General features: G+C 37.3%; 1 protein-coding gene across 2 annotated transcripts in view; it reads left to right on the forward strand.

Annotated features, from left to right (window-relative positions):
- ZFYVE28 (zinc finger FYVE-type containing 28) overlaps positions 1-16094 on the forward strand; it is a 300215-nt gene that overhangs the window by 264917 nt on the left and 19204 nt on the right. For both annotated transcript variants that reach the window (XM_074951801.1, XM_074951802.1), the window contains 3 exons: positions 11559-11713; positions 12437-12553; positions 13227-13331. In XM_074951801.1, the coding sequence (XP_074807902.1) occupies positions 11559-11713; positions 12437-12553; positions 13227-13331 (377 nt within the window). The remainder of the gene's footprint in view (positions 1-11558; positions 11714-12436; positions 12554-13226; positions 13332-16094) is intronic.

Genomic DNA, 16094 nt, shown 5'->3' on the forward strand with positions numbered 1-16094 from the left:
TTAGATTTCAGGTATATTTTCTTTACTCAGCTATGAAAGTCAGTCGCTTTTAAAATTAAATGTCTGCAGAAGTCCCTTCTTTCTCAGCTCTCAGCATCCCTTCAAGTTATTGGGCTAGATCCTCACAAGCACTTTACAACATGTGTTTAAATTGTTTAATTGAAGATAAATTAATGGGACTACTCATGTGCTTAAAGTTAAGCATGAGCTTAAATGCTTTATGGGATTGGTGCTATAGTAAAGATGAAGCAGATGGGTGTAGAACACATTGTGGGAAATGGGGGAGGGAATGCAAGAGTGTCGACAACGGAAGCACAAGGTTGCTTTATTTAGCTAAGTATAGACTTCATCAATTTTAAAAAAAATGTAAGTGAAGAAGATATATTAATGAATTAGTAACAGTCCACTTGCCTGGCTAAGGTATGTGCTACAGTCCACTTCTTAATTTTTGAATTACAATTTCCTTTTCCCTTGTCTCCACTTCTGTAATGACTGCTCACACAGAATGAAAAGAGCTAAAGCCCCCTGTCAGTGATGATCTGATTCAGCTACACATATGAGAAAAGGGAAAATTGTGGACTAATAGGAAATAATAATTTTTGGGCCTTTTAATAATAAAATTGGTGCCTTCTCCAGCAGACTAACACTGTTTTTATCAGAGAAACATGTCTCTCCATTTAATATCTGTGTTTTGGATTATTTTTCCCTAAAACCCCAGACAGCTCTTTTGAAAATAATAATAATTCAGAGGGGAAGTTCTGGTTTAATTACTTGACTACTCCAATCTCACTAGATCTAACTTTGTGAGTTGATGTCTTAAGCATGGCAGGTAACTCAAATCCTCCACGTAGCAGCACTGCACCACCAACTTCTTTGGAAAATATTAATGCCATATTTTGAGTGCAAGGTGAATCTTATTTCCTTTAGAATGATCCAAAACCCACATAAGTCAATGGGATGCTGGATTTCAGACCTTTAATGGGCATTGCAATTACTCAAACAGCAGTTAATACTAATGTCTAAACCAGACACCGAAGTCTTTATAGTTAGAGAGGGGGGAAATGCTAATTAGGGCAAGATCTCCTGTTCTTGTTACTAAATAATTAATGTAAAATAATGAAACCAGCCAAATACCCAGGAAAGGTACAATTGTATATTTTCAACCAGGGCTTTGGAGCGGAGCCTGGAGCTGGAGCGCGGAGCAGTGGAGCTGCAGGTTTTTGCCTGGAGCTGGAGCGGAGCTAGAGCACAGCTCCAAAGCCCTGTTTTCAACAGTTTGAGTAAATCCCGGACTGTCAGTGTGGATGCATGTGCTGAACAAACATGTATTTGAGGGAATGTGGGACAAGGAGTCACAAGGCCATCTTTGGTCAGTAGAGGAAGAGGTGAGATGATGTTTGTCTGGTTCATGAAAGGAAGGTGAATTGGTGGAGGCTTTGTGATTGGCAAGGTGGCTCATATGAAGTGGGTGGATGGCTACTGTGGTAATATGTAAATTGTGGGATGATATAGTGGGAGAGGTGGCTTCTACTGAAATGCAGGAGGCTATAATGTGTGGAGATTAAAGATGTTTCGGGCAAATCCATGTGTGATCAGGAACATGGGGATGGATCAGTTACTTGATTAAGCTCAACTGCGAATTTCCTCACTTTCAGATGTTTAATTTTTTAATTACATTGTTCCAATCAGAGGGGGTGTGTGTGTGTTTGTTTAAGGTATACGTATTGGCAGTACAACCTTAACTCTATCTTAATTTAGGCTTTTGTTTGGGAATACCACATTTTGGTCACTGGGTAACCGTAGATTATTTTTTTCCCCTTTCCTTGCTCTCATTTCTGAAAAGACAGTTCAGAATTTATAAAGGCCGCTGCTAACTACTCTGCATGTAAAGTTTTAGATTCTAGGGTCAGGAAAGTAAAGATCTCAACCAGTGTAGCTGAGGGAGGAGGAAGGGATTTGTGTGTAAAGAGAAAATCAGAATATACAACAGTTGTTTTTTTCATCCTAAATTGTTAACATTCCTGCTGGAAGGTGTTCGATTCTAGATTGTCTGTGCATGTTTTAAACTCTGTGAGTCTGGGTATTTGATATGGAACTCTTATTGACAAGCTGCTGTTTTAATAGTTATATCTAATAATACATAATAGTAAAATACAGTAGTTCCCAAACTTTTTACTAAGGTGACCCACCAACTGCATTTTGTCGTGTGTGGAAATCCACCATTGCATGTATGCACCCTCCCCCAGCAGCACGGCAACCCTAATCCTGACCCCGTACAGAAGGGAGTTCTCGGGGTGTGTCATAAATATAAAGGGAAGGGTAAACCCCTTTAAAATCCCTCCTGGCCAGAGGAAAAATCCTCTCACCTGTAAAGGGTTAAGAAGCTAAAGGTAACCTCGCTGGCAATCTGACCAAAATGACCAACGAGGAGACAAGATACTTTCAAAAGCTGGGAGGAGGGAGAGAAACAAAGGGTCTGTGTCTGTCTATATGCTGCTTTTGCCAGGGATAGAACAGGAATGGAGTCTTAGAACTTTTAGTAAGTAATCTAGCTAGATATGTGTTAGATTATGATTTCTTTAAATGGCTGAGAAGAGAACTGTGCTGAATAGAATGACTATTTCTGTCTGTGTGTCTTTTTTGTAACTTAAGGTTTTGCCTAGAGGGATTCTCTGTGTTTTGAATCTAATTGCCCTGTAAGGTATCTACCATCCTGATTTTACAGAGGTGATTCCTTTACCTCTATTTACTTCTATTTCTATTAAAAGTCTTCTTGTAAGAAAACTGAATGCTTTTTCATTGTTCTCAGATCCAAGGGTTTGGGTCTGTGGTCACCTATGCAAATTGGTGAGGATTTTTACCAAACCTTTCCCAGGAAGTGGGGTGCAAGGGCTGGGAGGATTTGGGGGGGAAAGACGTGTCCAAACTACGTTTCCCAGTAAACCCAGTTAGAGTTTGGTGGTGGCAGTGGATATTCCAAGGAAAAAGGATAAAATTAATTTGTACCTTGGGGAAGTTTTAACCTAGGCTGGTAAAAGTAAGCTTAGGAGGTTTTCATGCAGGTCCCTACATCTGTACCCTAGAGTTCAGAGTGGGGGAGGAACCTTGACAGGGTGTGAGTGAGGGTTGGGTTTGGAGAGTGAGCTCACTCCACAGCAGTGACTCCAGTCAACCCTGATAGGCAAAACCTGCATGGCACTGTGACCCTGTGCCACAGGCTGTAACACCCAGAGCAGGAAGCCAGTCCCATGAGCAGGATGAGTGCAAGGTGGGCTCACTTTCTAAATCCCTTCATCCCCCTGAAGGGCCAGGAGAAGGATATGTTTGCTTAGGGCCCTGTGACCCATCTAGAACCTTTTCTCAACCCACTGTTTGCGAAGAACTGGTATAATACACTGTATTATATAATGGTTTACCTTACTACTTTATTACCATATCTTCTGACCACTTCCTGTGGAGTGGTGCATACAAAAGAGATCAGAGTTGATCAGCTCTGCCAGCTTTTGCTTATGATCTTAGACCACAAGACATTTTTGACTGTAACAGCTCTTTCTGGTTTTTCACCAGCACTCCCCTGGTGACTCCCCTGGTTTTTAATGCCAGTTTTCACAAACTTGTAGTGGAGCCCCAGCAGACACAAATAAAACGTCCAAAGGTCTCTACATTTTCTAATCTACCATATGTCACCTAGAAAATTCCACAGTCTGTTTGTAGGCAGGTTAAATTTTTCGTATGTCTAATGTGTCTTCAGTGTCCTGAGTGAGTGAGATAGAATTGTTGCCAAAGAAGATACTGAGATGTGTTATATGAACTTATAACTATTTAACAAAGTTATAACATGAGGGTAAAACTTCAGCTTGTAGGATTTTTGTTTTTATTTTTTAATGTTAGATTTCATATTGAAGAGATACAGGGCTTAAAATGTCCAATATGGTAGAAATAGAATAATTATCCCTAAATATATTTTTTTACTTTTCTATCTAAACTAAATAAAATAGTCAAAAAAATATACAAGAATCTTAAACAAGGGCAAAGGTTTTGTTGTTCTTTGAGGGCATGCATCTGTTCATTACACCAGAGGTGTGTGCATCCTGGTGCCAGAGAGTTTTCCCTAGAAGTACCAGTAGGGGTGGTCCAGCCCACTCCTTGTGCTTTGAAGCGAGGGTATAAAGGGCAGAACTTCCCCGCCTTCAGTTCCTTCTCACTGCCTGTGGTTGGAGCATTTGTATTTCCTGTGTACAGTAAACTTATCTACTGATTTATACCTAGTGGTACTCTTTTTCACCATTTTTATTTTATTTCTTTATTTTTTATTTTATTTCAAATTGTAATTCTTAGTCATTTTTTTCCAATCACGAGGGCCTCACCTTTGATTTTTCAGTTCACCCTTTAATAATTTAGTTCCTTAGAACATAAGAATGGCTATACTGGGTCAGACTGATGGTCCATATAGCCCGGATCCTCTCTTCCAACAGTGGCCAGTGCCAGATGCTTCAGAGGGAATGAAAAGAACAGGGCAATTATTGAGTGATCCATCCCCTGTCAACCAGTCCCAGCTTCTGGCAGTGAATTTGACTTTGTCTATCATTTTTAAGATATAAAAACATTGTTGAATGCCAGTTGGCATTTCCTGTGCTATTAATAGCACATAAATTATTAGATTCAAGAAAATGAACTTTATAGTGCAAATTGCTTTTTTCCAAAAACTTAAAATAGAATGTTGTTTGGGGATTTTAAGATTATACATAATTAACTAAATTGCTACAATAATTGCAACCTTTGCAGAGTTCTTGGCAATGGGAAGACGTCATGTAAAATCACTAATTAAGTTTAAAAAAGAGAGAATTTCTTCCCACTCTTAGAACTGCATAAAAAATGGAGAGATGGCTTCCTTTTTTAATTAAAAATTTAGGGCACTTTTAAATACATTAATCAGCTTTTTGCGGTGCTGACTCCTATGACTGGATACATTAGGACTCAGCTCTGGGAAATTTTATAACTGACTTCAGCAGATTGTTGTTTTTCATTTATTTAATTTTTTTGTTTTAGGAGAACTGATTTTTGGGAATAGGGGAATGTGAAAACTTTATGCTAATGAATTTGTCTAGCACCTATAGTCCCTCAAGTGGGAAAAAGTATTCTACATTTCTGCATCTCAGTCTCTATTTCTGTCTGTCTCACACAGTTATAACTGGATAGCTTCTTTTGGAGTCAACTATTATATTACTATTTATTATGCTGGCCAATGTAGCTCCATGTGTTAATATGAAATGCAATCTTCTCCTTAAGAGTGCATTGTCTCCTTAGTGCTCTCAGATCCTTCCAGTATGAGAGTGAGGGTTCAAAATCAAAATCAAAACCCATACATTCACACCCCAACATACTCCTGGGCTGATGCTCTCAACATAGTACTATACACTATTACCTTCTCCCCCACAAAGATGCTTTTAATAATTTTATTTTTAAATTCTTCAAGTTAAGGATTGTTTTTTGCAGTTTAGATCTATTCCATTCTGCAGTATCTTTTCCCAAAGTGACTGTATATTTCTGAGAGCCTTGGGTGCATATTTGACCGAGTGAGAAATTGTTGAAAGATAGTGTTGTCACAATGGAAACAGAAAACTCTTGAAAGTAAATTCAGATGGTTTAGGTTTTACATTCCCAGGTATTTTTTTTTCCAAATATCCAATATCTTTATTTTGCCATTTTTTTCATATTTTCATTTAAATTTCAGAAAAATTTGAACAAAATACTAAATATAGTACCTAGCAGTCTCTATTGACATAAAAACTCTGGTAGAAACCAACACTGATATCTTCTAATTTTTTAGAAAGTTATTTCTTCACCCATTTGCTTTCTGTAGGTCAGAAACTGTCATTTAATATTTGTACAATGCCTCACACATTGGCGCCCTGACCTAGTTGAGGCCATTAGGTGCTAATGCTATATAAACATTATATGAGAATAATAACTTACAGAAGAGGCTTTATATAAAAAGACAATGGGTGGGATTTCCAGAAAGCACCTAAATGAATTTCAATGGGACTTGTAATCCTATATTACGTAGGCACTTTTGAAAATCCCATTCAAAGTCAAAAATATAATGGACCCTTATGACAAAAAATATTAGCTTAGGTATAAAAAGAAAATTATTATAAGAGACCAACTTAGATCTCTAAGGTGGGAGAAAAGAATGCATGATATAATATATAATTTGAGAAATGGTATGTAGGAGTGTAATTAGGACTGTGTCATAATGCGTATGCATGAGGGAGCCAAATATATACAGCCTTAAATTCAGAATTTCCTGATATTTCAGTTTTTAACCATGGAACTTTAGGGATTGTTAACATAGGGCCAGAGCCTCAGCTAATGTAAACTGGCATAACTCCATGGAAGTCAAAGGAGCTACACTGATTTACACTAAATCTAGTGGGAACACCTTCCTTATATGATTTCATAATAGCTTTGCATATAATAGCATGATAGCAAAAAAATCTGACCCGAAGTCTTTTTCTGTGGAATGTAGATCAGAACTAAAGAACTGACTGATATCACTTTCCAATTTCCATCATGACGTACAGCAGTGTTAATATTATTCCTTGAAGCTGAAGATGTATGTAATCATGGAAAACATTTTTTTCAAATTTTTCTACAGTGTGCTTTATCTCATTTCAACATCTCTGAAATGTTACTTTGTGTGTGTGGGAATTATGACAGAATAACTTAACTGCAAAATGTATCATCTCTTGGTTTTGCAGTGAGACAAATTTCTGCTTCAAAATAAGCTAAACTCCACTCAAAATAGTACCTTTTTAAGGAATACATTTTTGAAAACTAAAGTAGTTTTGAATTTTCAACAAAAGTGGAAATTTTCACATTTCAAATTTTGCTGTGAAATGTCACGTTTCTTCTTAGGACCAATACTCATACAGCTTCATAGCGTTTCCCAGAACAACCAATAGAAGTATCCAGATTACATGTAATTTAAGATTATTCATATAGTAAGAATAGTCACTACTTTTTCTTAGCATATGCACAGCATGCCTCAGGTGGCACATAACCAGGATTCATCCCTGACTTTGGTCTGCCGGTTGGACCATTAGCTTGCCTGGCCCCTGCCGGTTACTAACAGGGAATGAGACGTGAACGCCAATCCATGCCCCCCAGAATAATCACTCAGTTCTATATAATATTTTTCTGGATGATATTTGTATTGTTGCTGTGGAGCCTCCAAGGCCTTAGCCATATTGATTTTATGTCTAAGAGCAACCTGTCTTGCTGGAATTGAAGCCCATTTGATTTAGATTTATTAAACTAACACTGACAATGTGCTGAAATCTCTACATGAAATGTAGAGTCATAATTAAAGACATTGCCTGAAACAAGAATATCAGAGGGGAACTTTCTTACTTTTCAGAACTGAGGAAGTTATTGAATTGTACATAGTAGGATATCAACTGCCCCTTGCTGTGAATAATCAACTGCTTCTCTTAATCTCCTTTTAAGAGAACTAATTGTTCTTGTGTAATATAAATGTAAAGCTTATATAATTCTCTGCTGAAATCGAGCATCACACTGGGAGCTTGTGTTTAGCTGGTTATCCACCACCATCCCCAAATCTTTTTCAAAGTCATTGCTTCCCAGGATAGAATGCCCATCCTGTAAATATGGCCTACATTCTTTGTTCCTAGATGGGTATGTGTTAAAATACATTTTGTTTGGTTGCACCCAAGCAATCCAGATCACTCTGTATCAGTGATTTGTCCTCTTCATTTACCACTCCACCAATTTTTATGTCATCTACAAACGTTGTCAGTGATGATTTCATGCTTTCTTCCAGGTCATTGATAAAATGTTAAATAGCATAGGGACAAAAACTGATTTCTGTAGGACTCCATTGGAAACGCACTTGCTCAATGATTCTCCATTTATAATTACTTTTGGAGAACCTATCAGTTAACCAGCTTGTAATCCATTTAATGGGTGCCATGTGCATTTTATATTGTTCTAGTTTTTTTAATCAAAATAGATTCAGGGTTTGTGTGATACACATTTAACAAGAGGAACTCCTTGTCCTTTCTGGTTTTCTCTCAATATTTATTAGATTATTTTCTTTTGAAAATTTATTAACAGAGGAACTAGGTTTCCCCTCAACTGAGACTCTGAATAAATGAGGAAATACCTCTCTAATTACTTCAGAACCTAATATTTATTTGCTATCAGTGCAAATAACAGCCTCTTCTTACAAGTGCCTGCACTGAACCATCCCATATCAAGGCCAATCTGATAACATTTTTTAAAAATGCTTTCTACACATCTGCTATTAATTGGTAAAGATCATTTTTAATCAAAGTTATGTGCTATCATGCTATTATATGCAAAGCTATTATGAAATCATATAAGGAAGGTGTTCCCACTAGATTTCTAAAACCTACCTGATCAGGTATTGAAATTATGGTGAAGACATAGCTGTCCAATATTTTAAACCTCTGCAGTATTCAAGTGAATTTACTATAAGATCATTTAAAACCTACAAAGTCTCGGATACCTGTTTTGACATAGCCACCCCTGTTTTGGGTACCACTGCTATACGAAAAGTTAGATCTCTAATTGCCAATTGATCATTTTCTTTTTCCCTACACTACATCTTTGATTTTCAAAGCATCTCTATATACTATTCCCTATACCATTATTAAAGTAAAATGTTTTAAAATAAAATATGACCGGTCAGTCCTTTATTTCAATAAATTATTTTATTTTCATCAATCTTTCTTTATATTTAGGGTGCTGCTGCATAAATATGGTTTGATCATCATGATAAAGGCAAACTGTGCCAATCTAACCCAGAAATGATTATTAACACCATATTTGATATTATTCTGGAAAGTCCATTCTTCTTTGAACAGTGGCACAAGCAATCCTGAGCGCTAAATACTTCATCTTCCTGTAAATAATTATATATAGTTTATATCTGTCTATCATAATTATATAAAACCTTTCATCCCAGAATTCCAAAGCATTTTTGTAGTAAGAAATCTCCACCCACCACAGAAGTTCAGCCAGCTACGTAGTAGAGCGTGGCAGATATTAACAGCACACTACAGAACTGTTAGTAATTTGGAATAGGAAGTGAATAAAATTGTATCCATTTGAAATAGTAGGAGGAATTTATGTAGGTAAAACATGATTATCCAGATAAGAATCTGACCAGGACATTGGGATGAACGCCTCTTACTCTTGGAAAACTGAAGTGACTGAATATATTATGTTCTGAAAGGCCCCCTCACAGAGCTCTGTGCCCACTTAACCGCATGCTCTGGAGTCTGCAACACTCCCTCAGTAGTGATTCAGAGGGAAAAGAGTCATCTGTTGAATTGCCAGACCCACTTTCTGCTGCACCTAGGTTTTCCGTAAAGGTTCCCATACAGGCCCAACACAGCTAAGCTCGAGAGATCCAATGAGATCACAATGTTTATTTTCACCATTAGCCATATATATATAGGGAAAAATATACCTACTTCATATGTAGGTATAGATAGGGAAAAAAATCTTTCCATTTGCCATGTTGGTTAGGACCAGATAGGAAACTCCCCAATCCCCCAAGTTCACATTGGTGAGAAATTACACAATTTGTCCTCTTGGAGTCAATAGGACTAATTGTCTAACTACTCCCCACCGCAAGTAAGGGGTTCAATATCTGGCCCTTTGCAATTTGTGTTTGCAAACAGTTACTCCCTCTCAAACCACTTACTCATCTTGCTTGAACCTATGCTAAATCATTGCCTTTAGTCGGTGATATCTGAAACCTTTCCATGTCAACAGATATCACAAATATTATAATTTCACCCCTGAGAATCATGGATAAGTTGGTTGTGAGAGAGAAATTTGGTTATCTTCACTAATCCTAGGCAAAAAACAAATGTTAAACAAACAGGATGGTTAAGAAACCCAAATATTTGAAAGTATGGAGAATCACAGTTAAACTACTTAAGCTACCTTAATTCTGCATTCTCAGTGATCCCAACCACCCATCTTTTCATCCGTGTTCCTTTTATAATGAACCAGTAAGGTGTGTCATTTTCAGATCAAAGACTTCTAGTAAGACTTTCAGAATTCCACAGCCTAATATCTACGGTATTACATTTTTGAGCACTCACTCTGCTTGTGTAGCTCATAAGGGGAATATCAAAACTCTGCCCCACAAATTATTGGTTTAAAATCATCTCAATAAATACATTAGCTCTTTATCTGTCATTTGAATAATTTGTTTGGGGCCATACAGTATTGGGGACTGATCCTGCAAGATGCTGAACATATCAGTCTGTACCTTATTGGATTGGCCTCTAATGTGAAGTAGGAAATGATTGCCTTCAGCATGCTATTTTTAATAAGTTGTAAAGTGAACTTTTTTTTTCAATGCCATGTGTATAATGGGAAAAAAGGCTGGAGTTAGCAAAACTACTGCGTGATTATGAGTAAAGCATTCTAGATTTTCCTAGTCACTGATGAGAAGACTCTCTTTTATATATATGAGGAAATTAGTTTGAGTTTCTAACTTTCTCAGAGGACTAGAGTAGAGGAATGCATGTTTCGTTTGCCTCGACTAGATGAATTCAATTTTAATTGCAGCTCACTCTATTCAAAAGCTATGATCAAAGGGGAAACCACTGTTGGATATTCTAACTCTGGCAAACACCTTTTAAAATAGCTTTTTAAATAGCTTGTTTGATTAACTTCAGTTTTGATGGAGAAAATATCCTGTTTCCACTGGGAAGCCTCCCTGAGGATTGGTTTACATTTTGAACTCTGTCTCTATAAGAAGAAAAGACTAGGGAGTAACTTTTTTAAAAAAATGAAGATTTAAGTCTCCTAAGGTCATTTGGTGGCCTATTATAAGCTCATTGGCGCTGATGAGCCATTCTGAGATAACAATTTAACATCTCAATAACTTCTAAAATTAGGGTGTAATGGACTAATCTGCGTCTGTGTGCTAGACCTTTACTAAAGAAACTACAATTGATTGCTTTCCCTTTCCCCCCCCCCGCAAAGTGGCAATTAAAACTAGAATGATTTTTGGATTGTGGTTAACCTCTCTGTTTTAGGGTCTCAATTTAGGAACCCCTATTCCAAATAACTTGAAAATTGATAGAAAAATTCTAACTTGGCCCCAGATCTAACCTTCCCATTTTGAGGCTAATATTCTTTTATGGATTTTAGGGGGTGGTGGTAACTGGAACTGGGCTTACACTGGAAACGGAACTGAATTATGGATTGGTTACTGCCACTTCATAGTAACAAAGGAGAGTCCAATAAAATACTGGCAAATGGCTTTCTGGTTAAATGTTATTTCATAAATATGCCATAGAATGAAAATTGGCCCTCATAGTAATTATATAGGCTTGGAACAGAAGGGTCAACTAGAATATACAACTATTTGTTCTGTTTTATGGTAAAAGCAGTGTTTGAGCAGGAAATCCTGTAAGAGGCCAGTAGTTCTCTGAAAGACAAAGTGATGATTTAAGTTACCTTTCTTCCTTACATTTTGTCCCCTACAGCAGTTTAACGACCAGCTCCTGTTCATCTGATGACATTGATCAGGAGGAAATCCAGCTTGCCTTGCAGGCAGCTAAAATTGCTACCAGAGAAAAGATCAGATCCCGATTTCATGGCAGCAATGACCTTATTCACCGACTCTTTGTCTGCATCTCAGGTCTGAGAGCTCCCTTTGTTTGTTACGAATGTCAATTTTATTCATCTTTCTCTCTTCGTGTCTCTGTTATGAAATTAGGGTGTGCACGAAAATATAGGATGTAGCACTGACTAGATACGATGTGGCTGCAGGATTGTAATTTAGGGCCTTACCCTGCAAACAGCTCTTGCAGGGGCAGGTGTCTGCCTGTACAGAGCAGCTTGCCGGACTGGTGTCTGGGGACTTGTGAAACCTGCAGTTAAGGAGGAGTTTGGTTATGTAGGTGCTTCATCCTCATAGAGTTTCCTCTTCCCAGTGCTGTCCCAAGACTCCAATGGAAGAAATTCCTGAGGGGAATGAAGACGTTTGGTAGTAGTAGTCCTTGTATCATAACTTGTGTCTTGTAACTTATCATAACTTTTTCTAGCGCTGTAACAATGTAATTCATATTTAAAAAATCTCAGAATGTTCTTATGACAAAAGCATACTACAGATATTGCATATCAGATTACAGGTACTTTAGGGACAAAAAAGTCTTGACTGTTGTTGTAGTTTAATCTAATTTCTTTTAAAAATAAAATTTTCAATTATGATCTTAATTTTATTACCAGTATGAACTATAAGTGTTCCCTATTCTTTTTAAATATAAAATCATTAATGACAGCATTGTACATATTTAGAGGATGATTTTTTTTTGGTGATGTTCAAATAATAATGGCTTTACCCATTTCCACCACCGGCTAGGTGTGGCTGACCAGCTGCAGACAAACTATGCCAGTGATTTGCGTAGCATCTTAAAGACCTTATTTGAAGTGATGGCAACCAAACCCGAAACAGAGGACAAGGAAAAGCAGAAGAAAGGTGAACATAATAAAGTACATTTTCTCTATTGCACTTTTCAGTTGTGCATAGGTCTTTAAAATATTTGGTAGGAGATTTGTCTTTTCTTCCTGTGAAATAACTCTCAGCTCTTCTACAGTCATTTAACCCTTGGTAAAATGAGATCATAGAAATGGTATGTAAATGTATATGTCAGTGGAAAATATACATACATGTTAGTATGCCTTGCACCAAAAGTCAAAAGACAGAGTGTCCAGGGTGCTTCTGCCCATTTGCTTACTGATACGAGGCAAGGAATAGTATTTCTTTTCTGTGGGTGTGAATGGTAGCTCCTGTAGACATTCTCATGCTAGCTGTACTCTAGATAGCTCACCAAAAATAGCAGTGAGGATGCAGAGCTGCAGGCTTCAGCATGGGCTGCGCAAGCCTGTCTGACCACCCCTGGGTATGTACTTGCCTTGTGCAGCTGGTGCTGACTCCCACACCATGACATCCTCACTTCTATATTTAGAGAGCTAGCATGAATAGGTTTACATGAGCTACAAATCACACACCCTGCTGCAATGTAGATGTAACCTAAGTGTGGCTGGGACCTGCCAATAATTTGCTGCGGTATTGGTAAAAGACTACGAAAAAGATATGCTATCACAATCTAATATGAGATGTTAAGTTCATTTTGTTTCATGTTTTTCAGTTAATCAGGGTTTAAGGAATGCCACACTGGAAGATTGTGCTTTATGCCAGGAAACCATATCTTCTTCAGAACTTGCAGCGAAGGCCAGAGATGGAGACTTTGAAGGTATTTTAACATTTCTGAGAATTAAAATAAGGGCACGCTGTTGGGGGGTAAAGTGGGAAACTGAGTCATGAGTTCACCCAATTTAGGCTTTATCAATTTTCACCTTTATATACTATTTCAGACAGAAATATTGTCACTTATAGTGTCTGAACATACATTTATGCAAGACAAATGATAACAGAAAAGAGGAAATTAATAAAGGGCCCAAGTTACCACATTCCAGAGCACCAGGAAGGCCTTACGTCTTCCATGATGGTTGTCACCTACTTTGATCTCTTGGAATGATCCTTCAGTCTGGTCCTTCCATTTCTGGTCCGGTGTTTCTCTGATTTGGGTCTTGTTGACTTGGGATCTTTTATACATTACCACATTACAGATTATTTAACCTTTCTGCAGTCAGCTTGGTAATCACAATCGGCTTCTGCAATCACATTAACCCTTTGGGTTTTAGGTAACTCAGAGCTTACCTAAAATTACATATGTGCAAACTTCGATTCCCCAACTTCCGCATTTATTTATTTTTTTGTTTGTGCAGTTTCTATGTCACGTCGTTTTGTTTTGGGTTTTCCCAGTAAAAGACTTATTGTTGTTCCAGGTTTGTGTGTTTTTACCTTAAAACTTTCTGCACAACGTATTATCTTTGTTCTGTCAGCAATCACGTCATTTTAAGCAGATCAGTGATTCTTTGTAAAAGAAGAATTGACAAAACCATACTTTTGCCACCAAGGCCTTGGCCTAAGTGTTACCTCTTCTATACTCATTCACTACCCATAATTACAGATTATTAAAGTGTAGCTATCAAAGCTTTTAATTTTATCATTAGCAATCCTTTGTTTTTATATTTCAATATTATAATTCAATATGTGGATATCATCCTATTCTACCCCTTACTCTATTCAAGGGTAGTTATGGAAAACACAATGACCCTTTTCTGTCAACATTTCTTATCTTCTTTAAATATGGGTTTTCAAAGGCCTTTTTCACTCAAAGTCATTTTGCTTATGCATCATTATAAAAAACCCATTTCATTAGAATTTTTCTTGTGAATGCATTTTGAGGACTGTCTCAACTTTAGGATCTTGCTTTTAATGGTACCCCAACAACACTGACTTAGGTACAAAAGTTGCTGATTAGGACTAAAAGAAAACTGATTAAAAGTGTGGCTGTTCTCTGAAAAGTGACTAAAAATGGCATCATGGGATTCCGTGGGGTCATGACTCCGGATGGAACATGGTCAGGTTTACCATCTATACCCTTTTTTTTTTTATAACTGACAGCCCTGCAAAACTCCACCTGAGATCTGAAAATCCTGTATGTACAGTATGTATATCTGTGTCAGTATAGAGATATACTGTATATAGTGAATACATAATTATATGGTGTGTAAGCTTATATGGCATGTGTGTCATTTTACTGCATTACTAAGTAAGAGGGAAAAACCACAAATGATTTATATAGGTCATTCCAAATGAATACCATGCCTCACCATTATGCATTTTTATAAAATCAACATAATTTTTCAGAAGTGTTCTACAAATGCCTGAGAATTTTTAAAAAAATGTTATTGATACTCTTTTTGTATCGCTCAATATATAAAGCCAGTATAAGGCTTAGCATCAGAAATCAAGCTGTACCACCTAAGAGAAAAAGAAATTATAAATAATAGATCTTAGATCATTTTTATAGGTTTCTAAAATAACTTGTATTTTGAAGTCTGATCTTTTAGGGCTAAATGCAAGTGCTGCATCCCACTGGGAGTCTGGCAATCTCTTACTCTCAGTGATATTCAACTGATAGGAAATTCTCAGTTTTCAAAAGTGTCATCTAGTGATTTTTGACCCCCAACTTCAAACGTCTTGAAAGGTCAACGCTCTTAGAAAACAAAGCCCTTTTAAGATCTCTCAAGTTGAACTAAAACTGAAGCTTCCACTTCTGAAAATGTAGGCCCCTCTTTCTATGCTGTTAGAAATGGGACCTAATCACAAAATTCACATCAGGATTCAAGCATCCAAGAAGCTCCTATCTCCAATTTTGGTTTAGGTGTATAGATACAGGTATGGAACCAACCACATAGTTTGAGTCTGTATCTGAACTTCCTTAAAATTCAGTGGTGGCTGAATCTGAATTTGATTGGTTCTGAGGTGTACATGCTTAGCTTTACATGGAACACTACATATAGAAGAACACATTGTTTAAATATTTTGTTCTAATCATCTACCAAAAATACTGACAGGCAGCATGGTTTAGTGATTAGAGAATAGGAATGGAATTTTTGAGACCTTTAGTGATTTGCTATGTGACCTTGGGCAAATCACCTCATAGACTCATAGACATTAAGATCAGAAGGGACCATTATAATCATCTAGTCTGAACCTCCTGCACAATGCACGCCACAGAATCTCACCCACCCACCCACTCCTGCAATAACCCTCTCACCTATGTCTGAGCTATTGAAGTCCTCAGATCATGGTTTAAAGACTTCAAGGAGCATAGAATCCTCCAGCAAGTGACCCATGCCCCATGCTACAGAGGAAGGCAAAAAAACCCCAGGGCCTCTTCCAGTCTGCCCTGGAGGAAAATTCCTTCCCAACCCCAAATATGGCGATCAGACCTAATCTTTCTATTGCATTTTCAGCATCTGTTAAAAGAAGTTACTAATGATTAGCCACTCCTTCACGACAGCATTGTGAGAATTAATTAGTTGATGTTTGTAAAACATGCTTGTGAAAACACAGCACCCATAGGCTGACTCTGTGGGTGCTC

The sequence above is a fragment of the Natator depressus genome, chromosome 4, assembly GCF_965152275.1.
Source record: "Natator depressus isolate rNatDep1 chromosome 4, rNatDep2.hap1, whole genome shotgun sequence".
In the NCBI taxonomy this organism is placed as follows: Eukaryota; Metazoa; Chordata; order Testudines; family Cheloniidae; genus Natator; species Natator depressus.